Source organism: Vespa velutina, chromosome 12 (genome assembly GCF_912470025.1).
Source record: "Vespa velutina chromosome 12, iVesVel2.1, whole genome shotgun sequence".
Lineage (NCBI taxonomy): Eukaryota > Metazoa > Arthropoda > Insecta > Hymenoptera > Vespidae > Vespa > Vespa velutina.
The window spans coordinates 112,501-139,982 of NC_062199.1; the positions used below are offsets into that span (position 1 = coordinate 112,501).

Below are 27,482 nucleotides of genomic sequence, written 5' to 3' on the forward strand. Positions count from 1 at the left end.
TGAATGTGCCGAGCACCGGCTGCGCGTAATGCATCATCAGTGTAAAGATAGTTAGGCACGTGCGCGATACGCCCGTACACGCTTCCCGATTACATCTTTACTCGGTGGTACCTGTTTGCCAGTGTTAGTGTTACATATATCGAAGCCCTTATTACCGAGCCCTCTGTCTCTCACGCTCGCATTGATTCGCTATTCCGTTCACGGTATGTAATTATTGAAGCTGCAAACGTGGGTTAAACTACCTTGGAACTCGATATATTGCGTGTTAATCAAATTTCATTTCAAAATGAAACGTCATATTTGAAAAATGATAAGTGGGCTTGAGTAGTAATGAAAGACAAACAAGAAATCTTAAATGTCCATTGGCGAACGAAGCCGGTGATGTACACGAGACCTATCGATTCGACGTACAAAGTATGACTGAGAATTCAAATCAAGGTCCTTTATATAATAACAGTCTTTGCTGTTCTGCTCTACCTCTTCCAAATCATCGTCCTTCTTACGAACGCGATCCCCGATCGACCACGCCCCATTGAGATCGGAAATATTTTTATTTATAAAGGTAATTTTCTAAAAATGACAAGAATATATGTTGTGAATGTTTACGCTGTTGCATAGTATATAAGTTTATGTGTATATGTATTATAAATTATTAGTTTATTATTATTATTATTATTATTATTATTATTATTATTATTATTAGTTGTTTATTATTATTATTATTATTATTATTATTATTATTATTATTATTATTATTATTATTATTATTATTATTATTATTATTATTATTATTATTATTATTATTATTATTATTATTCTTATTATTATTATTATTATTATTATTATTATTATTATTATTATTATAATTATTATTATATATTATTAGTATTAATATATATATTATATTATCATCGTCATAATTATTACTATTATTATTATTCTTACTATTTTTATATCGTTTCATACCGTTATCCGTCGATAACTATATATGTAGCCCCCGAACTCTCGTTGAAGAAGGGAAATTCATAACGCGCTCTTTAAAATCGTACACACGCGTCTCATCACGTTGTATTTCACTTCGTGTCTGTTATGTATGAGCCTTGTATGTATATATGTAGCTACGTTTTAATCACTCTATCCTTTATCTTCCATTTTATGCTCTGTACGTGTGCCACGAATATAGTGTGAGCAATGAATTCGTGAACGGACTGTAAAAGCGAGGAGAAGGGTCGTCCGTCCAAACCCCTCTAAAAAGTAAAATACAAATTGAAAGATAAATACTATATATATACATATATATATATATATATATATATATATATATATATATATACACATATATGTATGTATGCATATGTGTATGTATTTATGTATGTATATATGTATATAATATTACTATAATATATATAATATACGTTATATGTGCGTATAATTTATATTATATATATTACATAGCAGCGCTCTAAACGACGCACGTGACTAGTTCCTTTTGTTTTTATGTCGCACTAAACGTACCGTCACCCTTTCGTATTCCGCGAAGCTAATAATTTGTTGTATTTTTTCACTTTCACTCTCTCTCTCTCTCTCTCTCTCTCTCTCTCCCTCTCTCTCTCTCTCTCTCGCTCGCTCGCTCGCTCTTATCTGCCTTACAATGCGGATCTGTTACGTTCTCATTGGCTAAAACTATAATAATAATAATAATTTACTAAGTCTCTAGTTTTCTTTCAATCAATATATATATATATATATATATATATATATATATATATATATATATATATATATATATAGTATATATATATTATATCTTTCTCTCATATATTTATATTATTTATAATTATATATTTATATACTTCCTCTTCACAAATAATGAATATTTATATATCTATATATGTATATATAGATATATAGATATAAGTAATAGTTGGTACTTTGGTTGATTATTTCCGCTAGATCAAACGTCTCCTCTCCATTTTATCGCTCCGCTTGATCATCTTATGCATCCTATCGTCTAAAAAATTAGCCTAAGTATTTGGTTTAACTCCCGCACCTTTTTCTATTTCTCGCTAATCGATCGATCGCAGGATCCGACCGGGCATCGCTCGCAAAATGTCCTAATCTTTTTACACATCGCTCTCTTATCTTTGGTCTTTTACTTCTTTTAGAACGACGATAGAAGAAAAAATGGGCTAGCTTAGCTTTGCTATATATATGAAGCTCTTCAATTCTAAAGATCGCAACAGACAATATAACGAGCTACGATAGATATACGTTTTTCTCGTGTTCCCAGCGCGTGAATTGACGTGTCTTCGAAGGACCGAGGAGTAGCTCGGATTCTGGCAGGATAAAAGTTTTGTACGCTCCGCCATTCTCTCTTCCTTCCCATCTCTTTTTGTGATTGTACTATGTGTCATCATCGATAGATATAACGACGAAGAAGAATGGCAAAGCGTGCTGGTAATCCATAATACTTCAAAATCTCAACTCGTGATCGTTTCTCCACTCGTAGGTGCGAGCGACTAGAAGTGTTGACTAGTATAGTAGTAATAATAGTAGTAGTAGTAGTAGTAGTAGTAGTAGTAGTAGTAGTAGTAGTAGTAGTAGTAGTAGTAGTAGTAGTAGTAGTAGTAGTAGTACTAGCAGTAATACCAATAGTAATAGTAGTAGCATTAGTAGTCGTAGTAGTAATAATAGTAGTAGCGTGAGCCAGGAAAATTAAAAAGAAAGGATTAATTTTTGAATCAACAAAGGATGATGATAGTCCATGCCCTTCTCTCGAGTACGATACGATCTTGTGAAAATTTTCCTCTGTACAAAGAAAACGCCGATTCCGTTGCTCGTTTTTTCCCTTCCGTGTTTTTCTTTTTCTTTGGTTTCTTTTTTTTTTGTATGTTCGATATAATCACAGCCTAGTTGACATTTCTCGGGCGATGCAGTATGCGGTCGGTCGAACGAAAAATGATTTTACTTTTTCCTTATCTCGACGCTGTAAAAGGAACAACCCTTGAGATAAACGCCTGTGAAAATCTGTAGAAACTTTTCTGTGTGTGTTTTTGTGTACGTGTGTGTATTGTGTATGTGTATATATATATAATGATAATAATAATAATAATAATAGTAGTAGTAGTAGTAGTAGTAGTAGTAGTAGTAGTAGTAGTAGTAGTAGTAGTAATAATAAGAATAATAATAATAATAATAATAATAATAATAATAATAATAATAATAATAATAGTTATAAAAATAAAAGTAAAAATAATAATAATATGTATATATATATGTATATACTTTCGGCCGGAAACTCGCTCGCGACTTGATAAGAATAATGATAACGCGATAATGATAATAAGTTAATAAGGACAATCGTAATCAATACGTGCTATACAGGGACAACGAAGGGCCGTGAGTCTAGGAAGCCTAGAAAGTTGCCTATTTCTTCTCTTGACGCACGGCACTGACGTTCTCTCTCTAGTTGCAGTGTATATAAAACCTACAGCGCGCGACGATACGCGTTAAAATTCTTATAGACGTGTGTATATATACATACATACATATATATATATATATATATATGTGTATATATGTGTATATATATATACATATATTAATATTATATATAAGAGAGAGACACTCGGATGAGCTCGCAGGATTTCGGATCTTGACGCTGAGCCCAAGTTCGTCGAGCTTCTTTGGTTTTTTCTTGTTTTTTCGTTTTCTTCTTTCTTCTTCTTCCTCCTTCTTCTCTCGTCTTTTGAAAATTATTTTCTCATTCTTTAAAATGCCCTGAAGAGTTTCGACAACGGCGGATATTGGAACGGTTGAATCTTTTGCGAAACGATAGAAAAGGGTTGGGAGAGTTTAGATCGAAGGGTAGGGGGGAGGGGGATAATGATGGGATTGAAAAAAAATATCCGACAGAAATGCTAGGAAGAAACGGGATGACGAGTAGAATGATCGTGTTCGACCAAAGATCCTTTCTTCCAAACGTCAAACGTCAAACGTCAAACGTCAAACGTCAAACGTCAAACGTCAGCGAAGAGAGATGCGCTCCAACTTCCTCGCGCCACGGCGTCGTTGCATTTGTCGAAGGGTATATTATTTTTTTGCCCCTTTAGTCTTCTCTCGAATTTGGATTTAGCGCAGGAATTAAAGAACAAAAAGAGGAAAAGAAGAAAAAAAGAAAAAAGAAGAAAAGAAAACAAAAAGGAAAAAGAAAGAAAACATCCGAGTCGATCTCCTTTGGATCTCCTTCGTCTTCGTCGAGGCTTAACTTTTTAGCGAGCGACGAAGCTGCGTCTCTATCTCGATCTCTAGATACTATCCTCTATGAAATTAACTAGCTAGTATACTAGGTTATTACGATGGAGAGGAGCGCTGTAGCGGTGATTCAAACTCGTCACTCCTGATCGTCGAGCTTCCAAAGGGCTCGCGTTCTCGTACGACATCTGTAAACGAACGGAGGAATATCTGTGTCTCTCTTTTTGACGATTAGAAACAGTGAAGTTCGTATCTAAGGCCATTGGAAATGATAACATAGAGGAATAAATGAGGAAAGAAGGCTTACTCTGTAAGTTATGACGTAGGGCGCAATCCGTCCAGTTTTTCTACGCTAGGACGTGGGTTAGTATGGCTTGCTAGAATCCTTGGGCCTCTTAAGTTGTACCTTTAACCGTTTCATTCCTATCTGAAATCCGTTCATCGCGTGGATCGCTGCTTGCGCGCTCGCTTGATTGTCGAACGACACGAAACCTGAAAAGAATCGATCGATTAATTGACGATACGATGAATGTTCGTTAACGAATCCGTTAACTGAATTCGTTAAATGAATTTAGATCGCGCTTCGTTTTATCATGATTCATTTCGTTTGTATCGAGTAGACGCGCGAATTTCAAGTATTATTTAATCGGGACGACAATCAACATCGATTTGAAAAGATTTGATTCGATTAAATATATATATATATATATATATATATATATATATATATATATATATATACATCTATGTTTCTCTCCTTTATTATAGAAGAGACACGTGCGCGAGTAATAATTAGAGCCGAAAAATATTTTAGAAGAAAGAAGAAAAGAAGAAAAAGAAAGAACTTGGAAGCGATGCAGGAGGTGGCCTTTTTCGTAGTTGCGCTACGAAATTCATCCAAGTTCTTTCTAACGAGTCTCTGTAATTTTGAAATTTGTAAAAAAAGGGGGTTGGGTGGGTGGGTGGTTGGGGCGAGGGGGTGGACACTAACACGAGCGCAAAAGTCTGAATCGCTTTTTCCTGTCTCTCTGCGTGCGACTGAATGGACCGAAGATGATACGATCGAACGAGATCGTCCAATTATCCGCGTCTATGTACACCTGCGAATCCGTATCGGATACGATTCATCATCAAAGGAACGCCAGTGGTGGCGTTTTTCAGTCCCTTTTTTTTTCTTTTTTTTTTCTTTTTTTTTTTTTTTTTTTTTTTTTTTTCTTTTTTTTTTTGATTCGGTCTTCTCTGCTGTCGCAAAAGGCTTCGAGACCGATTTTATTCAGCCGAACGGCTATTGGTACTGCTTTCATAATTGATGGTCCCTCCCTCCGTGTGTATGCGCTACACGTGTGTGTTCACGCGTGCGTAACGAGTTCTCTATTTTAGTTCGATTTTAGCCCGAAATCCGAAAGCGACGACGGCTTTTCTTTCTCTACGTATGTAGACGGCCGAAAATTCTTTAACAAGCGCGTCGACAAAATTAGTCCTACCTTGACGGAGTAGAACCCATTTACTTACGGTCTTCTTTCTGTCTCTTCCTTTCAGTCAACAAGGCCACGTTTTCACTGTCTTTCGTGGAAATGACGCACTTACCGAAGCATTTGCTCTGGTTAGTGGCCCGGTCGATGAAGACCTTCGAGGAGATGACGTTGCCGAAGGGCATGAACATCTGCATGAGCTCGGTGTCACCGAACTCCTGTGGCAGGTGGTAGATGAACAGGTTGCAGCCCTCGGGTCCTGAGATAGAGCATCCTACCATATAAATCAGAGCACATCTAAACATCTAAACTTGAAGTATAATACTCAAGTTAGAATGTTAGTCTTTGGATGAGTTTCCTTCTTCGGTAGAAAAGTTGTTATGATTCGGCGATAGTGAAAAGCGAGAACTTGCGAGTGCGAGTTTCAATGAAAATGAAGATGAAGTTTCGTGATAATCGGATTTAAAGTCTCTCACATCGTGTCAAACTATTTTATGAGCAAATACATAGATCATTATATGGAACAATCGATCGGTGAGAGACAAATAAGATTTTGAAATGTAATGAGAGAGACAAAGTCGAAACAAAGTGATATGCATATATAATAATGAAATAAAAGAGAAAGAGACGCGAGAGGTTTCTCGCAAGTGCCGTTCCTTACGATCCTGATGATTCTCTCTCTTTCTCTCGCGCGCACTTTCAAAGTAACGTTGAGTATTTATACTTTCAATTATACGAACACACAACACAGGGAATTCACACAACACAATGACGGACGAAACAAGGGAATTGGACTGGTGAATATTGGAGGTGAGATACGATGTATGAACGTGAACGTTATTATGATGAAGGAGTATGTTTGTACGACGGTGATCCTGACAGTGATTACGAATGATGCTTTTATATACATACATACATACGTACGTACGTACATACATACGTACGTACATACATACACATGTATATATATATTGTATACATATATACATATATATATATATATATATATATATATATATATATATATATACGTATTTTCTTTGTTTTCTTTTCTTCCTCATTTCTGCTTTTTCCTTCGTTTTTTGTTTTCTCTTTTTTTCTTCATTATTGCCAGACACGATGATCTATCGTCGTTATTTTTAAAGCGTGATCGCGCAAACGCTGCATGGAGAAATCGATATTACGCAGCCCTTGCTTCCCTAATCATCGCCCTTGCAATTTACAGAATCGTATTGTTCCGTTTAATGAGTTTCTACCATTTTAATCTAATGCATTTTCTCTATGTCCAGGAGTCAGACTTTTCTTTGAGTTAATATCACGTTGAAAAGCGACAAAGAAGACATCGACAGAAGGATTAATACGTGCGCATGCTCGACGAAGAACGCTTTCCAACGAGTGCCAAGGGGGGCGGGGAGGGAGAGAGAGAGAGAGAGAGAAGGGTCGGGAGGAAGTCCAAATAAGGATTTAGCTAATTTCACTGAACTTTATAACTCCGACGTCAATTAGCGGCGATTATGACCGTAGAAACTTCTGCTCTCTTGCCCAGAGAGCTACCCGACTAACGGACGCATTTAAGTAATGAGATGGCTGCCACTCAACTTTTAGGGCGCTACTCATCGCGAGCCGCTTGTTACTTTGGCAGGATCCACCACCTTTGAGATCTTCCTCTATTTCTCTCCTTTTCCTTTATTCTCCTTTCGAGACTTTGGGAATAATCCAAAGCTATGTCAAATCACGAGCAAGTATAATTGTCCACTGGTAGCAGTTCCAGGAACAATCCTGACACCTCTATCTTTTTTATGATAACCTTCTCTTTGAAGATCGAAATACGATGCTATACTTTTTGTCATTTTAAGAATTTCAATACTTCCCTTCATTTTCCTCTCTCTCTCTCTCCCTCCCTCTCTCTCCCGCTCCCGCTCCCGCTCCCGCTCCCGCTCCCCTCCCCACCCCTTTCTTTGTTCGCAAAACAGTCTTTCTCATTAAATTCCATCTAATTAAACGTATTAGCCTATGTTAAAGTGCAGACATTTCCCAGGTGTTGCCTGATATAATTGCGTACTTGTAATCAAATGAATTAATCGTCGAGTTCTTGAATAATTTTTTTCCAACGTTTATCCTACAGACGTTTATCCAAAGGAATCGAGCAAGCGAAGATTTACAAATGGAATTATGAAAGATCCAGAGGCGATACTTTACTCTTCCTTTGTCCACGACGACGAAATATAAAATAAGTGGGGAAGCGAGATGAGAAGAATGATCGAGGTGGCGTTAAAGGCTTCGAAATTAATTTCGCGTCAAAAAGGAAAGTTTGCGTTATCCGAGGAATAACCTTAACGCGTCTCGCGGTTTACATAAAGAGTGACAAATGCTTCCCCTTTGCGTCGGAGCTTTGTCCCGGCAATAACTCGATCGAAGTTGTCACGCGAAACCCAAATTAGCGTGGGTGTCGACAGGTTTCCAGTTGCCGCTGCCGCCGACGAAGAGAGAGAGAGAGAGAGAGAGAGAGTGAGAGAGGCGGGGGGACGGAGGGAGGGAAAGAAAGGAAAATGGAATCACGAAGAACGAGTCATAAATTCAGCTCTGTCGCCGTGGTGCCTGATCGGTGATCCTGAAATTGCTTCTCGATTCTCACTAATTGGTCTTAGCGCGGAATCTGTCCAGAAATTTAATGAGAATGGCCCAACAACTTCTCTTCTACCCCCTCTTGTCTTGATAAAACAAATAGAATAGATCAAATAGTAAAAAGTTGTTCCTTTCTAAAATCATCTATATATGTACTTTCTTAAAACAAATTATTTGTTATATTAATAACAAGGATAATCGAAATTTTGGAATCCACGTCTATAGCTAATGTGAAACATGAGATGGAAGCAAGCAACCAGCACTGTTTTGCAGAGCAACACCGAAAACAACCACTGACATGTCCAGTGCAACGAAGAGTACACTGAAATTCTTGAATAAGGATAGAACGAATGTATGTACATAGATAGAAAGTTTCGCGATGCAACGTTTAAAATATATTGCAATGTACCTGTGTGACAGAATATTGTGAACGAAATAGATAGATAGATAGATAGATAGATAGATAGATAGATAGATAGATAGATAGATAGATAAAGAGAGACGTGGAACATTGACAATAATAATTATTAAGAATTTTTAATGATATTAAAAAGAAAGATTACCCGATGAAGTGATGACTGTGTCATGCAAAAAAAACGAACCGAGACAAACTGGTGTGCAGCTGCAAGTTTCCTGAAACACCGAAACACCTTCTTGACTCGCGCGTCCAATTTCTTTTTTTTTTTCTTTTTTCTTTTTTTTATTTACTTCCTCTACCAAGAGACATCAGATTTTCATCAGTGTGAAGTTATACCTGCCGAAATGGGAAAACTCCTCTTTCGGAAAGGCAGCCCTGAATTTGATGATCGAACGTCATATTCCACACGTCAAAGTGCATTAACGTTTACGTGGAACGGTCTCGTGAGTGTGAAAAAGATGGATGGAGGCCGAAGAAAAAAAGAAAAAAGAAGAAAGAAAAAAAAGGAGAGAAAGGCCAAAAAAGAGAAGCCGAGGGCAGGAGGATAATCTGGAAAGGGGTGGGCTGGCGAAAGTCGGGGGTGGCTGTCGCAGTAAACTTTCCATTATCCTACGATGTAACAACGAATCGCCTACGGGCGTAGCGGCAAAGTAATTAAAACTTTCGTTTTATTTGCATTATCTCATTGTAAGGCATCGTATATTCTAATAATGGCGAGTTGTTAATTGCAATTAGGCGTGGGGCTTCTCCATCCACCTACTACCACCCTCTCTTTTCTACCTCTCCTTCTTCTACTTCTCTCCCTCCTCTTTTCTTTTTTTTCTTTCCTTCCTTCCTTCCTTGCTTCGTTCCTCCCTCCCTGTTCTTGTTTCAACATCGCTTCCCGACTTCCTTTCGGCCCTGTTTTTCCACAAAGAACAAGGACCGTCTTTTTCAGGCCTTCTCGTTCGACTGACGTCTCGTTAAGCACTACCTCGATCGATTCCGTTGTACTTTTAATTGGAAAACCAGTATTCGGTTGTAGTCAACGATTTCAACGAACCTTTCCGCTCGTTACACGAGATGAAAGGGGGATGTATATTGTGTGCACGACAACGTTTTGGATTCCTTCTTCTTAAAAATTTCAAGGAAAAAAGTCGAGAGATCTCTGGTTTCACTTCTACCAACCCTAACCGACTTACTTTGTTTCAGCTCGAGACAATTAATATAAGAGAGATATGGGAAGCATTTCGGGAAACTTTCGAGAAGCAAGGAGATACGGTTTAACTTACGGCCGCGCGCTTGATGAGAAAGAAACCCGTGAAACGTACGTGCCGATGAAAACCTGTAAGGTAGAATTCTGCCGCGAAAAATTTCATCAAAGGTTTCTCGCATCTCCGAGGTAGGACGGTGAGCGTCGAATTAAAAGAGAGCAGAAACTTTGGAAAGATGAAGAAAAAAAAGAAAAAGGAAGCGCTTTTTAATCGACCTTCCCCACACAGCAAAGAATATAATTTCTCTTCTTTTCCACTTGTTCGCTCGACTTTTTCTACGTTTCTTTCAGACGATCGACAAAGTGGAATTTTTCGTGCCTGGACTCATCTACATCGCCGGTATGTCTGTTTCTGTGTCTCTGTGCGTGTGAGTGTGCGTGTGCGTGAGAGTGTATTTTAAGGACTTGGTATCAACTACAAATTGGATAACTACTATAATATTTTGTGTTACAATCAACAATTAAGACTTTAACGTGTTTGTACTTACCTTCCCTTTGCGTAGGTGCCACAGCGGCGGTCATCGGCTGAGGGATAGCTTGGGGAAATTGGCCGTAGACGGCGGGATAAGCTGCGACAGTAACAAATAACGGATAACCAACAAATTACATCATATTTGTTCACATCGAGACACTATGTTCATGCCGTTCTGATTGATATTCATTCGATTTTCCAAAATTAGTGCTTTTCGATTTGACTCGAAAATTGGTATTTTTCGGAAAAATGATTTGTATTATGTATTTCGTCGAATAGGTAAGGAAAAAGAAAATAGAGGAGGAAAGAAAAAGAAGAGTAAGAGAAGGGAAAGAAAAGAAGGCGATGTCGTTCGTATCGCGTTCAACGGCGCGGTCCATTTACCTTGTCAACTTAAAAGCAAACGAATGGTGGCGAATCTCCGCTACAGGAGTCTCACGAACGTTCCTCGTGCGTCATTTATCATGCCGCTTCCACGGACAAGGATATTCGTCTCTCAACGGTATCGCCATTTCCCAACTTTAAATACCATACATTCGGTGCTTTGTACCTGCCTCATACTGCATACACACATGTGTCTGTATATTATACACACACACACACACACACACATATATATATATATGTACGTATATAGTATATATATATATATATACATATATATATATGTATATATATATGTATATATATATGTATATATATATATATATAGACAGAGGCACGCACGCACACACAAGTATATAGGTATAGGCATACGAGCGCGCCCACGCATTTCTCTTTTCTCTAGCTCTTTCGCCTTTTACTTTTGGCTCTTCTAATTGTCGATGGAAAACGGAGTCAAATATTTTCCCGTTCGTACTCGAAAGTGACACTCGATACGGCTTCAAAGTTCCACGCTGAGAAGGATCGGACTACCCCGATGAAATCACGCGCGGGAGATCACGTTTCACGATGGCGCATGACTTTTCCATTCGCTCTCGTTATATCGACCGGTAGTCAGGCTCGCTTAGGAATGATAACTTTTTTTACGTGCGATTTTCTGAACGATTTCGAACCGACATCCGACCTTTCCCATATTCTGCCTATAATCGCGTACTCGCAATCATAACGTTATTAATCATACTTGAGTAAATATTTAAAACGTTACGTGATTGATATCTGTTTGCGACGGGACATAGACAGCATAGCGTTCACTCGTTTGCTACTCTCAAATCCGCAACGCTGAAATTTCGCTTCGGAATTAATTATTCCCGTGCAAATATCACTTTAATATATTCCGATTGACGTTACCGGAGGCTTCGTGGAAGCGCGATGGGTCAACATTTGGCGTATGAAATAAATGCGCGATCATACGTCGGTTATCTCGTGCTGTTTAACAGAGAAGGGGAGAGAGAGAGAGAGAGAGAGAGAGAGAGAGAGAGGGAGAGAGAGAGAGAAAGCGAACGAGTTGCGAATATAGGGGATTGCTTTTTTCGATCCGTTGATCTCGACGAGTTTGTGTACGCTGGGAACAAATATAGGAGAAAAAACAGGCCGTTTTAGAGACACCTGTAAGCGGAAAAAAAGTTGGACGTGTCGCAGCAACGACGAAGAGCGGTCTGCAGGCTATCATGTACACCGACAAATTCACGAAACCACCGATAATTCTTTGAACGCAACGTACCTCTACGCAAACAGGATAGTTTTACTTTTATTTTCCTTCCCTATTGATTCGAAAACTATGATGACCGTACGCGACGGGATCGTTTGTTTACGGCTACGGTCGACCATCCCTTTCTTTCCTTTTTCATCGGTTCTCGTTCGTCGAGTGTAAAATTAGTTAATACATTGACAACCTAATTAATCAACTGTTTCATCAAGTGTACTTTACCGATTGTTCTTACCGAAGGACTCTCTCCCTCTCTCTCTCTCCCCCTCTCTCTTGTCGTTATGCGCGCGACAACGGAAACAAAACAAAAGAGAATATAAGCAACACCGTGATGGATGGACACGTACGGTACTGTATTTTTTATCATCGGAAACGCAATAGAAAACTGCACGGGTGCACGAAACTGTCATTTCCCTTCCTGTCGTTTTTATCGACCATTAGCGAGAATTACCGTGCAAATTGCTGAAATCACAACATTCGAACGTTGTCCGTAATTTATTGCTCTTAACGAAGCGTGCGCCGAATCTGCATACCAACGTAAAGCATCTGATATATTCTTCAATAAAACACGACAGTGAATTTGTTTGCAATGTCTTTGATGTATTTATACGATTACACGAATGAATAAATTCTATTTTTTAAATTTACTGTTTACTTTCTTGTCTTTCCCATACATCCAAAATAACATTTACAACACCACACATATGAGCTGCTACGCACATGTTACGCATGTGTTAACGGCATATGTATAATACGATATATGTATACGTATATATACATATAAAGAATTTTACGTATACGAAATATATGCATGTACATGCTGACACAGTCGTAGCATGCAACAACGTAGAGCAACGCGAAGAGCGAAATTGAGTTTTTTCCAGATAAATGTCCGAGTGGTTCCGGTTAAAAGCGTGTTGTGCTTGATTTTTTTCTTCGTCTATACCTCTCCTCTTTCCCCCCGTTTATTCCCTTTCAGCATTGCTCTCTCTCTCGCTCTCGCTCTCTCTCTCTCTCTCTCTCTCTCTCTCTCTCTCTCTCTCTCTCTCTGATCCCTGCCCTTCCTCTCTAGCCAGACGTCCAACGATATTCATTTTAGATCGACTTTGAACAAAAAATGAAAGAAAAAAGTGAACCCGAAGGGGAGAGACTTTCGAAAAATTCCATATGATTTTTTTTCAACTCTGCACATATATCTCGTACACGTGTGTGTTAGTTCAATAATACCGAGTCGATAAAATGTTCGTTCGATGATCTAGCCAGGTTATCCCCATATCGAACGGCATTATATGTAAACAGCCAAACTTTCTGTACCAACGTTACTATAAGTTTCCATATCAAACAGGATTTTTTCAATTACCATCGAGGTATCTATTAAAAAAGCAACTGAACATTTAGATATGTCCTATCGGGCTCCTAGCTGGAAAAGCATGGAGATTGGAACTTTTTGGAAGAAAAGATGAGAGAGGACTAAGTGAGAGAGAGAGGGAGAGAGAGAGAGAGAGAGAGAGAGGGAGGAGAGGGCTGTCTCACTTACAATTTCAGGGTTTCTCATTATTTAATTTTTTTACAGACAATTGATATGATGGATAAAACGTGAATGCGAAGGGAAAATATCGAGTAGGAATTTGATTAGAATAGTAATCGGAGATGATGTCAACAACTAGAAGAAAAAGAAAAAAAAAATTAAATCGAATAACTTACCGACACCAGGAGGATAAGCTTGCATTCCGGGATAAGAGGCGGCATGTTGAAGTGCCGCCTCCCCATTGGGCAGCCCCTGTGCTGGAATCGACAAATGGAGGGCATCTACACTTCAGTAAGCTCAGCTCTTATCAGGGATGGGCCTAACTTAGTGCCCCTGTCTCAATGAACCCGATCCTATCGAAGTTTTACCCGAATATACCATTTTTTTACATCGTGAAAGAAATAATGGAGGTAGAATCGAATGGTGGTTACTTAATATCTTTGAGGTATCGAATCTTTAGAATATAATAATAACCTGGAATAATAATATTAATCTGGAAAATGTCCATTATGAGCGAAATCATTCGCAGAGACAATCGAATCGAATTATGTATATCGAAGAAAAGTAGCATGGGCTCGTCGTGAGAGAGCTTTCGCAATTTTAGCTGGCAGCGGTTTGGTCCTGCGCGAGAGTAGAAAGAGAAATAGGAAAAGCCGTGGCGTAGCGACGCACCAAGCGCCGTCGTACTGGGCGAGGTTATTTCCTTCGGCGGTGGAAACGCGGAATAATAAAGTCCGTCGTCGATTGGTCGGGCATTGCGCAGGGGCGGCACACTGCGCCTGAGTTGATACTCACGTCCCGAGTAGGTTTGCGGTATCCCGTTGGTATAGACACCTGGATCCGAACCTGCTGGTTGACCGTTCGGTGTTTGGGCGGCCATGTTGAAATTGGGCATCGTCGGCGAGGGTAACGACGGTATCGCTCCGTTAACTGGCTGTCCTGTGGAACCTACGAGCAAACCTGATCAGTATACAACGATTACCCTCTTGCTCTTGCAACACGGACTTTTGTCGCGGACATCCGCTCGCGACCAATCCTCTCACACCCACACGCTGACCTCCTACTTCTACCTTCTTATGTCAATCGATTTTTCAGCCGATAAATGCGGATATATATCGCCTAGGGCTTAGTTGCCTGGATCAGTATGACTTTTATTCCAAAAGTTACGTCGCTGTGACAACGGTACGTTTCTTGTCTGATCAAACGTACTCATCGGATTAGAATCAATCGATCAACAGTTTGTATCACGTCTTCATTTTATTTTATGTAACGTGTGGTAAAAATGATGAATATTGATAAGCGAGAAATACCATGAAAGGGTAAGATATAACTTGGAATCAAATTGTAAAAATATTGTATTATTTTCCTTTGTAACGGCATTACCTTCCCCCTCGACGAGACTCAACGTATAATAGTCCCAGCGCAAGCGTTTGCGGAGAGACGATTTCCGCGTTCACTATGCTCTCCTCTCTTTCTCTTTCTCTCAGTTTTCTCTCCTATCGAAAGATCGGGCTCGAGCAGAGAGAGAGAGAGAGAGAGAGAGAGAGAGAAAGAGAAAGGGTCGTGCTTCCTAGGAGTTTCCACTTCCCGTTCGGCGAGCTTTCGATAAAGTTTCGCGGTACCCAGCAATATCTTTCGCCCGAGTCACGCTCGGTGAAAATGTTGTATTGATTTACGAGCCGGTTATAAGGCGGCAAGCGAGCGTACGCTCTTCTCTTTTCCTTCAAGCGCGCACGCGAGATCGCTCGCGGATGTTCTACGCAGAAGAGGTTGTGGTAGGGTGGTAGAGGGCAAAAGAGGTTTGCGAAATCGAGCGTTTTCCTAGTAGAAGGGTAGGTATAAATGCGAGTTTGTATGGGTGTGTCTGTGTGAGATGGTGCACGGATGCTTCTCACTCGTTTCTTCTCCACTCTGTCGAATGTTTCCCGGGAAATCGAGCGTTTCTCCGATTCCAAGCACTCCCTTCTCTCTCTCTCTCTCTCTCTCCCCCCTCACGAAATTGATGTAGCTCGACGCAACGTTATACCGCGAGATTTTCCTTGGAAACGTCGAATTTACCGAGGAGGAGTACCGTAACATGAGTCTTTTCCCGAGGAAATTCGAAACGTCTTAACTTATGAATCAGTTAATGTTTCGCCCTTGATAGATTAAAAAAAATGTCGTGGTTGTTATCACAGCGACGTATCCACGTATTTAGATGATAAATCTCCAGAGACATACACCCAGGTATCGGTCATCTATTTTCTGGATAAAGAAACCGTTTGTAATATTCGTTAACTTTAATAGTTTTATTTCTTCCGTCAATTTCGAAGCTTGGACTATTAATGCTAAAATTATGTCCCTTTTTATAAAAGTAAAAGAAATTTGATAATAAAACTTACCAGAAGTCGGTGGTACGACGGGATTTGGCATGCCGTTCAGAGCGTGTGGTAATTGTCCAGCGGCTAGAGCGGCCATTGGGCTGATATATGTTCCCTGTGCCGTAGCAGCTGCCATCAGCGCTGCTTGTTGCTACAAGTGCAAACGAATAATTCGTTTTATTAAAACGTACATCGGTTGATCTGCTCTCGCAGTCCTCGGTAGTCCTCAAAAAGGTTAACGTTCGAAGTCAAACGAATTGAGACATTTCAAAGTACTAAGTCAACGTTCGCACGATGAATCGTATCGTATTATAAGATTGGTAAGCTATTACCAATCTTAGATCTTGATAAGGGACACAACTGTGAGCGATAATGCGGTAACGCGAGAACCATTAACGGTAATACGACCCACCTGGGCGTAAGCGCCATAGGCGCCAAACTGATTGAAGACAAAAGGGTTAAGGAGGCTCATGTTCCCGGCCATTTGCTGCATGCGTCTTAGTTGTCTCTCTTTCTCAGTGTCCGCGAACTTTACCACTACGCTGGATGACGCACCCTGGAAAAGAAAAATACTCGTTATCGGAAAGAGAAAAGTAAAAGGAAATGGATTTAAAACAACTTTTATATTTTATCTTCTTCTATTCATCTTCTAATAAACGAGCACGGTTTATGACTGTAATTCGAACACGAAGTAACGAGGCTCTAGAATAAGGGAAAATTTCAGGATTTTGTTGTAACAGGGAAGAAATTCGTGCGCGATGTGCTCAGACTGATGGAGTCTTGCGACGACGACGACGACGACGACGACGACGACGACGACGACGACGACGACGACGACGACGACGACGGCGACTAAACTAAGGATGACTTAATCGGGCGTGTAGCCAGTATATACGAGCGACGATTATGTGGTCCTATCTGGGAAACCGGTTACATGGTTTATCACGTATGTACTAAGCCGTTCACAATGTAAATTGCCGTCTTATGTCAGGCTAGTCTGAACAGCGGGATCGAATAGTCCCGTCAGGCGTCTCGTATCCGACGTAATTTCCGTTAGTAGGCACCGCACCTTGTATTTTAAGTCTCAACTCGAATAAGTTTGCAAAATTACTTGCATCGTGCGAAAGTGTTTTGTCGATGAAAATTAAAAAAAGAAATTTCTTCAAATAAAACCAACGATCCTTTAATGTCGTAATAAAAATGGCAATCATCGGATTAAATACAATAGATCATCGTAACGAGTATCTGTCATGATGGAAAAAAGTTTACGTATCTTTTCTTGTAGGAAAAGATGCGAACGCCTTTCGAGGCTCCTACAGAGGAGGGATACATAAGGCGATGATGCTCTCACGACGTCTAAAATATAAATGGAAAGGCAACAGGTGGTCAGTAGCCATTGTGGCTGCGGAGAAAAGCTTGGCTTTCGAGCTTACCCGTGATATATTATATTCGGGTCATCAATGTAAATGCTGGGCGTGTTTGAGTTTATATAACTGCCGTAATATTATAACACAAGGACACGCGACATCGTAAGCTTGGCATGCATTTCCCTTTTTTTTCTTTTTTCCTTTTTTTCCCTTCAAGTTTTAAAGCCAAATCTACGGAGATGTATGAATAAGTTTCAACTATATATGGATTCGCGAATGCGAGCGCACCCACGACACGCGCCTTTCTCGAAGAATACCTATCGATTTAGCAATCTTTGGAACGTGGAATTCACGCACATACATATAGATAGATAGCAATAAGATTTCACTATGCGATTCTTCGCTATCTCTCTTGCACGGACATACGAGTACAAAAAGTGCCAACGAAGATAATCGACGATTAAAAGAAAACGGCTCCAGCTTTGAAAGCTGACTAACAAAGTGCTTTTTCAACTCACACAATCGTCGCTCGCTAAATGCTCTGAATAATCAATGTATGCGGTATGTAGAAGTAGCAGCGGTAGCACCATCAACACCACGAACTCCGTCAGCCTTCCGGTCCGTCATTAACTTATTAGTGCTATGGGCACGTTTCGGTTAACGATCCATTACACAAATTAACACGTTGGTGGAGCAATGCGTTAGCCGCTGCTCGTCGATTGCGCGTGCATAAATAAATTATATGACCCGTACAGTTTACCAGAGTGAAGAGACCAAAAGAGAGTGGGCGAGGGAGAGAGAGAGAGAGAGAGAGAGAGAGAAATTCCGGCACGTTACTCGATAATTGCGTTGTTTCTATAAGATATACAACGCGTTTCTATTCGCTTTCGACGAAATACGATCGTCATGTTACCGTTTCCTACGATATTGATTCAGCGATTATTTGTCCGAGCAAATATCCCTTTAATGACGGCCTGCCCGTGATTCGATTGGACGAACCACGTACCATGTTGGTCGTCGTTAAACTCTCGATAACGTACTCGTGATAGACGTTTTGCTCGGTGTGTACCGATAGTAGTAATTTACTATCGTTTAGAAAAACGGACTCTTGCCGATTTAAAACTTACTTCTCACAAAAGAGCTCGATGATCCGTTAGAAGATCGTACTTCCTCTCTTTCCCTTTCTCGTTTTCATATCATGGAAATATAGAAATGTTTGTAGGCTCTAATGATTCATCGGTTTGACAGATCGAAACGTATAGACAAAGACAGAGACAGATAGAGTTTCAAAGCTGCTTTTCATCATCGATGTAACTCGGATCAATCCTATGATATGAGCCTGTAATTTAATGACGTAGAGACACACGTCAGGTGCAGGAGAGTAACGCGATATATTCCACCGACTCGATTACAATGCTTGTAGGAGTGTAACGCATGTAGGAGAGGTGAAATAAAAGGAAGAGGATGAGAATCAAGACGAAGAGGAGTAGAAATCGTTGGGCACAAGACTAAAAGAGATATCCTTGGGAGATATTCTCTCAAAGGGAGGATAATTCGACGCAATATACTCCAGATCAGCAGCAAGGCACGTAGGTATCAACATCAAAGAACATTTCTCTGTACTTAGCAACGATCGAGTACATAGATGATAATTGATAACGATATACATACACAAACAAACACGCACGCATACACACCCATATATATACATACATACACACATACATACATACATATACATATATATATATATATATATATATATATATATATATATATTTACAGGGAGAGAGAGAGAGAGAGAGAGAGAGAGAGAGATCAGTGACGATTAATTAGATACGACACACCATGCGCTGTAGCTTTCCTCCGGCAAATCTTTCTTCTCCCAAATCAGGTCAAATTTATAGATTCTTCGCGAATTATTATTATGGTGTCTTTCCAAAAGTTTACCATCATGTGTTCTTTTCCTTCGCCAATTTTACACGTTTTCAGGCCTGACATTTCTTTGACCCTATTTTTAAAATAAGGCGCCAAGGGGGATTAACACTTGAATAATTTCATATATGTTGGGAAAATATTAAGGCTCTTTAGCTATTTTTATTTACTCGTACGTTAGATAATATTTTTATAATGCTCTATGATCTAGCAAAATGTAGCAAATTCGTCGAACTGAAAAATCTCTAGTGCATTTCATTAACGAGTGTAAAAATCAAATCGAAAATCGGAAGAGAGAAACGAATAAGCTGCGACCAGTTGGTTTGTAATGTAGAAAAACGCGAGGTATTGGAGAAAGCGTTCTTTGTGCGAACGGAATCGCTCGTGCAACTCGTTATATGCTCAGAGAATAACACGACACGTGTTGTGCAGGAAAAATAATTTGCCTCACACCACCGATAGCCTCGACACCGTGAAAGGTCTCTCTATCTCAACCCGCGTCTTCCTCTCTCTCTCTCTCTCTCTCTCTCTCTCTCTCTCTCTCTCTCTCTCTGTCACCCCTTTTCATATGTGTTTTAACGTCGATCTTCATGTGTGTTGTTAGCCTCTCACCCTACCCGACGAGCTTTCCAACGTATGTGACATTTACGCGCGTTAGATACATATATAGGTATCGACTTGCATGTGCGACAAGACAAGAAGGGAGATATGAGAAAGAGGGGAAAGGAGAAAGGGAGAGAGGTCGTATCAGACGCAACGAAGCCGAAGCTTCATTATTGGGGGATTACGGTTCATTAATTCCGATCCAACGTTCTGAACTACACGCGAAAAGGAAAAGCCACCCCAAGTGATATCATGCAGAGAGCGTTTGAAGCTGCTCCCTCCCTCTTTCCCTCCCTCTCTTTCCCTTTCTTGCTCATTATATATGTCCTACGTGTTACCGACTACTATAGTTAAAAAACATCAAAATTTTTCTTTCAAGCGTAAAGTTCCATTATCCGTCGTTTGATGCCCTAAAGTTAACCGATGATATTTCATACGTCTCTTTTTCCTACTTGCCCGTTTCGATAGAAAAAGAGAGCGAACGATTTCCACCTATTTGACACCGCCGTAGTATCGTTGTTTTTCTCTTTAATTTAGATGCGTGGAGCGGTGCCTGCCTAGCGGAGGAACGCCGCGGATCGATCGATCGATCGATCGATCGATCGGTCCGTACGGCTCGTGATAGAAAAAAAGTTGTTCCATTACCGACGTAAAGCATTATGATCCTCCATCTTCATAATGTCGAGTTTACGCTTAAGCGGGATCCTTTAATGTAAAACGACTACGACTACGATTGTATCGAAAAAAGAAGAAAAATATCTCGATCGAGCGCTGCCAATCTCTCGAGGTTGCCGTATGTCGACGAAGCATATAGAAAGTTTGTAGAATTCACAAAGTCGTTTCTCGTTCGTCCAACATTATCGACCTTGCCAAGTGACGTGCGAGAAAACGGCAAAGGAAGAAGAGCTCTAAGTTCAGAAGAATTCTATATCAATATTATCCCACGCAGCAGCAATATCGCGGCGATATACGTATATCGCAAATCGTTTTCTCTTACATTTCTTTCTCTTTTTTTCTTTTTCTTTTTTTTTTTTTTTTTTCCCTTTTTTCTTTTTCTTTTTTTTCTTTTTTTTTTTCTTTTTTTCTTTTTTTTTCGTACAAATGTTTTTGTCTCTCATTCTCATCCCTGCACTATATACCAACACTATACCCGACGCTTTGCAGTTTGCGAACTGCAAATATTTGTCGAAGATCCTTTCATGTCTGAAAAATAATGCTTCGGGCCCGCTTTAAGCACCCCGCCGGCTGTTTGTTTCCGTCAAAAGTTTTTCTTTCGGCGCCAAGAACTGCCAAGACAAAGAAGGAAGCACAAATTCTATCTCGTTTAAGCGGCTTGTACGAGGAAACCTTTCCTCTTCCTCTATTACAAATTTTTCACAAAGTACAATTATATTACATGGTTGTTTGGCATGTAAAGCAAACAATTTCAACAATGACTGATTATAAATACGCAATCATCCTTTTATCATGGACGCATAGAGCGCGCTCGAATTTTCAGATTGTTCCTTTTCTTTTTTTTAAGATCGCGTTAATGCGTAGATGGATCGACCTATTAACTCACGATACGCGTTACATATATCGAATAATATATAGGAAGATTCGTCGCGTTGGTTGGCCCAGCCATCCGAGCCATTCCATTGGAAGTTTCGAAATGGGAAGAGAAAAAATGTCCGGGGATTATGTAGAAAAAGAAAAGAAAAAAAGGAAAAAAAAGAAGAAAAAAAGAAAAAAAAAAAAAAAAAAGAAAGAAAAGGAAAAAACCGTTTCACGCTCCTCCGAGATCTGTAAGACGGAGATCTGTTGCGGAGGAGAGGAGAAGCAGGAGAGGAGAATACAATATCGACAACAGACGTACCAACGGAATGAAGCAATTATCTACTGATTGGAGGCTTTCCCGTTAGCCGCACAATCACACTTGCCAATCCACCGACTGGTAATTTCAATAGATACAACTCGAACCGCAAGACAGACCGGAACGCCTATTGCCTCTTGTCGATGTGATTCTACGATGGAACCTAAAGCGAGATACAAACAATCCAATTCGACGATGTATTTCAAATTACCAGTTGCGGTTAATGCTAAAATCACCATAATTAGATGCAGATCCGAGGCCGATCGAAAGTAAGGGAATATAGTCAGGAATCAAGCGCGACGTGTTATTTTATATCACGATGTTTTCTTTCGATAAATAACGATTCGAGATCGAGAAAGTGCAGAAATTACTTACCATACACGTTAATATTCCACATACATGCTCGTATATAATAAATACGAACGAAGAGTTTCAACTGTATCGTCCGTCTTTTCGAAATTTTTTGAAACAATACCTTTAAAAACGGCAAATCTAATCGTTCAACATCGATTTGGCGCAATCGAAATATTCAATTGGAAATGTAAATATAGGTTTCCGTGGGTTTCTCCCTTTCGCTTTAAATACGAGATATTTCGGGATCGCGGGAAAAGCAAAGGGTAGATATTGTGCGAGGCTAGGGAAAAGAGGGATATGCGTCGCGAGGCGTGACAAGAAATGTCATACGCTTCAGAAGGCATAACTAGTACAGTAGAGCAGGCTTCCTCTCTTTCTACTTTCTTCTCTCTTCCATTCTCTCGCATGCATAAACCAAGAACTGAAACACCAACTGCAAGAGACGGACCGCGAAACTGATAGAAAAATATTGATGAGATCATAGATTGTTTTCTTCCCTGGAACGATCTCAGAAATATTAAGAGTAATAATGTTATCGCTAAATCGGTATAGAGAGGAGCAGGATCAATTTATTACATTATTATGTACTATTAAAAACTTTACTTGCTGATTTGATTATTTTCCTATGAAGAAGGATTCATTATTTGGATCAAATCTTTATACGCGTGAAACGCGTAAAAGAATAATTTTCTTTGCCCTCGCTGAGCCAAGTTGGAACAACTTGCAATTTTCGTGCATTTTACTCTCGTTCGAATGGCGTATCACGAGGCGTATAACTATTTCCACTTGACATTTCAGGGAACCTAGGCTAGCCACTTGACTGCGACGTCTGTCGGTTAGAGGATGTCTGCTGCTTCACGAGAAGGTAGAAGGAAGGCTGGGTAGGAGGGAGGAAAAGGAGGTGGAAGAGCTTGATTCCAAGCCTGTAGGAAGGATGTCTAACCTGGAGCAGGTACGCACGAAGGATGGCCTGGTCAATGATGAGGAGACAGACAGACAGACAGACGGACAGACAGAGAGAGAGAGAGAGAGAGAGAGAGAGAGAGGGAGAGAGAGAGAGAGGCGGATACTCTCACAACGCTCGATGCTCTGTCCATCCTCATCTCCTTCTCCTTCCAACTGAAGGGCCCTTGAAATATTCTCGCTAGATCCCTCATATCTACAAAGCGCTGGCACAATACGCGCATCCCTCGCTCTAACAGGCCTTAATCATGCCAAGGACCTTCCTCTAGTCGGGCGTTGTCGTCCTGCGATGCGATTATATCGTTCTCCTACCGAACTCTGCGAGTGCCGAACACCCGAACGAATTTAACGTCGTCACTTAAACGTTCGTTTACACCGTACCAAAGAAACTTCTATGATTATCCTATTCTCATATACATTATTTAGGGAGGAAGCAAAATATTTGCTACTCCTTCATGTATACAATGTACATTTTAGAATCCCTGTGCTCGAGATATCAAGTACCCAAAGTTTTATCTAGGACTCTACCTAGTGTGCTTTAAATTTATCTCTCCTTTCAAGTGTCCGAATAAAGAAGATATTCTTTCATTATGTTTACCATCGTGATCGTAATAATTACGACAGATGCGTCATTAAATTAAAATTACGTATATTGGTTGATCAAAATTTACATAGGACCTTAATCACCATATCAATAGATAATTACCCTATTACAAATAATACTCCTAATTTGTTGAAGAATAAAAATTATCTTGACCAATGACCACCTACTACTTTTCCAGACAGTCAACTTCTTCAGTTGCTAATGATATAAATGAGACACTTACTTTCTTAGAAATTTATCTTCGTATGTCATGATGCGAATCAGTACGGATTTCGGTTTATCAAGTATGAAGGTGTTCGAGCATTAAAGTGAGAGAGAGAGAGAGACAGAAAGAGCTATCAATTTCAAGAGTCATGATTTCTCAGACCCTCCATCATCGTGCGGCACGTCGTCGCCTACAGGTCGTTGGCGCGTCGTCGAGCGTTACGGTATCAGATTGCAAATCAATATCTTATTTCCTAGGTATGAGCCAAGATGTCGCGTTCGTAACGCAGTTTCTTGCCCGAGACGATGTCGAGACGCGTTTGAGAGAAAGAGATAGAAAGGGAGCAGATACAAGTATATTTATACATGTACGTATCTACCAGTAGGTATATATATGTATATATATATATATATATATGTGCGCGCGCGCGTGTGTGTGGGTTTGTGTACGTATGCGTGGACGGATACGGAAAATAGAAGGGGTATGGTAGAACTTGTGGCAATTCGAAGGAAACCAGAGCGAACGTAGTCAAATCGAATTACTCTCGAGGTTCTGCTCCATCGTTATACGATGGTCTCTGTGCGAAGCGTTTTGCAGGAAGGGTCCTTTAATTTCGTGTAAATTAAGGACGGAGAATTATTTTTGGTTAAACGTATTTTCTACAAACGAATACGGCATATGCGTCCTAACGAGGCTACAAAATGATGATTAAAAAATGACTCTATAATTGACCAAATTCTTGCTTCTTTCGGATCCGATATAAAATGTTAAATTCTTCTTAAATGATTTCAACTTTCACTCGATCGAATCCAAGCTGTTTCCGACAACGAGAGAGTACTCAGGTTTCGTTATGGTCGTATCCCTAAACGTGGAGCGGTTTCGTATGGTCTCTCGTCTTGCCTACCTCACTGCCGTCTCTAAAATCTCGTAACATCGGCGTCGAGATTTGCATAATTTGCCGCAATAATGAAGCTATCTGCATATTACGTCCCACTCGGTACTGGGATGACTTTTAGGAGCTAACGGTATACGAGTCCCAAAGTTCCTCCCCCTCCCCCCTCCCTCTCTCTCTCTCTCTCTCTCTCTGCTTACACATGCTCACACCACCTTCTTCCTCCATTCAGCTATTAGATTACGACAATATAACGAGTAATATCCACGTTACGGGACCGCAATTCCACCTGTCCTTTCTACTTCTCTGCTCTCGTTACTCTTCTCTTTTACTCCTTCACGTACCACTTTGTTCTACGACATAAATTATAATGTCAACTCTATCGTACAAAGCTGCTGAACTTTAAATGGGAATAGCGACAAATGTTTATATCCTGCTTTCGTCGTTTTCCAAACAAAAATCTAATCGTATGTTTGATAATTTCCTTTACTTTTTAACCCAAGACCAATCATCCCGGCAATGTCATTAATATAATTTATTTTTCAAGCCAGATGAGTTTAAGAATGCATCTAGATTTTTCTTCCCTTTCCTTGAGAAGATAAAAGCAGTGATACAATAGTTAGGGCCAAAAGTTTAATACGTCGATGAATGTTAGCCAACGATAGTCGATAAACAATAATTTCAACGGACTGCGAACGTTTGCATCCGATGGACCTTCAGCTTTACGAACTTTCGCCAATCAGCACGTGCAATCCCGGGTAGAACTCATTGACAATTCAATTACAACTAGAGATTCCCGGTCTCTAACACTAAGCCGAGAAAGTTTGGCGGTTTGACGAGGAAGACCGAGCAACTGGCCGCCTTCGTATACGTCCTCTCTCTGCCGTCATCTTCGTTGTCGTTGAAGACCGGTGGAAAGGGCCAAAGCTCTCTCTCTCTCTCTCTCTCTCTCTCTCTCTCTCTCTCTCTCTTCTAAGTGTTATGCAGATTTCTGTTTGGTCGATCATTACTAGGGTGTTTGTCGGTAGAACAGCCGCATTTCATCTTCCTAGGAACCTAGATCTTTGGCATCTTCCTTTAGCCTAAGGGGGTTCAACCCGACAACGATATTCTCTACTTTAAGAATCATCCTTATCATATGTACCTGAGAGTACATTTCTACATACATATGTACAAAACGAAGGATCTTCAGAATGAAGATATTTATTTTTCTACTCACCGGCATAGTTTGGCTACCGTGTAGAGAATTTATCGCCGCTAGTGCTTCTTGATGCGACGACAGCTTAACGAATGCGCAGCCTGAAACAGAAAAATGAAAGCACCACTGTACAGAAAGTTCCTTCGCACTTGCCAAATATACTTTTCGAATTCACCGGCTCGAAAATTCTCTTTCTCTCTCTCTCTCTCTCTCTCTCTCTCATTTGTTTCTTGCACTTTAGAGAGGTAATATCGAGAGAAGTAGATTCTTTTTTTCTTCTTTTATGAATCTCGATGAGAAGTTCCGCGCGATACACACCGACACGCTCGAAAAGAAGTAAAAGCGCTTTTATATACGTTTTATCATCGTGAAAGATCCATTCGAAAAACGAGAGACAGGAGTTCCGTTTCAACCATTGTCGAGACCGAAAGAAAGAGAGACAGAGAGAGAGAGAGAGAGAGAGAGAGAGAGGGGGGGAGGGGGGAAGGGAGAGGGAGAGAGAGAGGTCTCCCGGCTTGATGATGGAACGATTAATCGCCCCTACTTTCCTACGTGCGCGCGCGCACCTGCACAAACATATATACGCGTGCGCACGCACACAGACACGAGTCCATCGTTACAGTTCCATGGAAGACACGAAGACAAAGAGCTCGAGGGCGCTTTGAAAAATTGACGCGCCAACGGAGCGCGCAACGTGCACTTAATAAAGATGTTTACTGCGGACAGAGAAACGCTTCGTAATCCGGGACACACCGACGGCTTCGTCGGAGCAATAACGATTTCTATCGGCGTACTCGGGAGCCTGAATGATTGCCACCCTTTCGTAACCACCTACGCGACCTTCCAACTTGAAAACAATCTTTCGCTTTCTTTCTCTCTCATCTCCATACTACTCTTATTCCTCTGTTCGTTCTCCTTTATCCTTCTTTCACTGGCATTTTTACCGCATCATATTTACGAGTCGATTTCTTTTTTTATCTTGGGACGGAGAAAGCTCGCACGATGGAGGTTCGTGTTGACGTGAGAACATCGAGCAAAGGGTGTCGGGTTCTCGAGGACAAAGTCAATTTTTACGCGTCCCGCGTACGCGACATTTCCAGCGAAATCGATTAAGGACATATGTCGCTTGCATGGGCATCGTGAAAAATAAATTAAGTTCGATCGCGATACGCTAGTAGGCACGAGGAGAAAGGAGAACAAACGGTGGGACGGCGGTGGTGGTGGTGGTGGTGGTGGCGGCAACGACTACGACGACGAGCCGAGGGTTTGGCCCAGAGGCTTGAGGGGCATTAGGGCGAAAAGAGGGCGCCCTTTTCTCATACCTGCTGAAGTATGACGGGACTAACGTTTCACTCATTCCAGTTATCGAAGCTCTGGACCACCCTCCCGCCGTTTCAGGAACAGCCCTCGACATCTAGACTCTCTCTCTCTCTCTCTCTCTCTCTCTCTCTCTCTCCCTCTCCCTCTCTCATTTCTCCCT

General features: G+C 40.5%; 1 protein-coding gene across 22 annotated transcripts in view; it reads right to left on the reverse strand.

Annotated features, from left to right (window-relative positions):
* Positions 1-3,159: 3,159 nt before the first annotated feature.
* Positions 3,160-27,482, reverse strand: part of LOC124953301 (CUGBP Elav-like family member 4) — a 518,014-nt gene continuing 493,691 nt past the window's right edge. For 17 of the 22 annotated variants that reach the window (XM_047504496.1, XM_047504498.1, XM_047504490.1 and 14 more), the window contains 9 exons: positions 26,024-26,103; positions 16,442-16,585; positions 16,051-16,180; positions 14,465-14,629; positions 13,846-13,950; positions 10,510-10,590; positions 5,767-6,000; positions 4,562-4,746; positions 3,160-4,442 (listed from right to left, as the gene is read on the reverse strand). In XM_047504496.1, coding sequence (XP_047360452.1) covers positions 4,619-4,746; positions 5,767-6,000; positions 10,510-10,590; positions 13,846-13,950; positions 14,465-14,629; positions 16,051-16,180; positions 16,442-16,585; positions 26,024-26,103 — 1,067 coding nt within the window. In that variant the 3' untranslated portion in view covers positions 3,160-4,442; positions 4,562-4,618. The remainder of the gene's footprint in view (positions 4,443-4,561; positions 4,747-5,766; positions 6,001-10,509; positions 10,591-13,845; positions 13,951-14,464; positions 14,630-16,050; positions 16,181-16,441; positions 16,586-26,023; positions 26,104-27,482) is intronic. The other 5 variants (XM_047504494.1, XM_047504493.1, XM_047504492.1 and 2 more) reach the window with 5 other exon arrangements.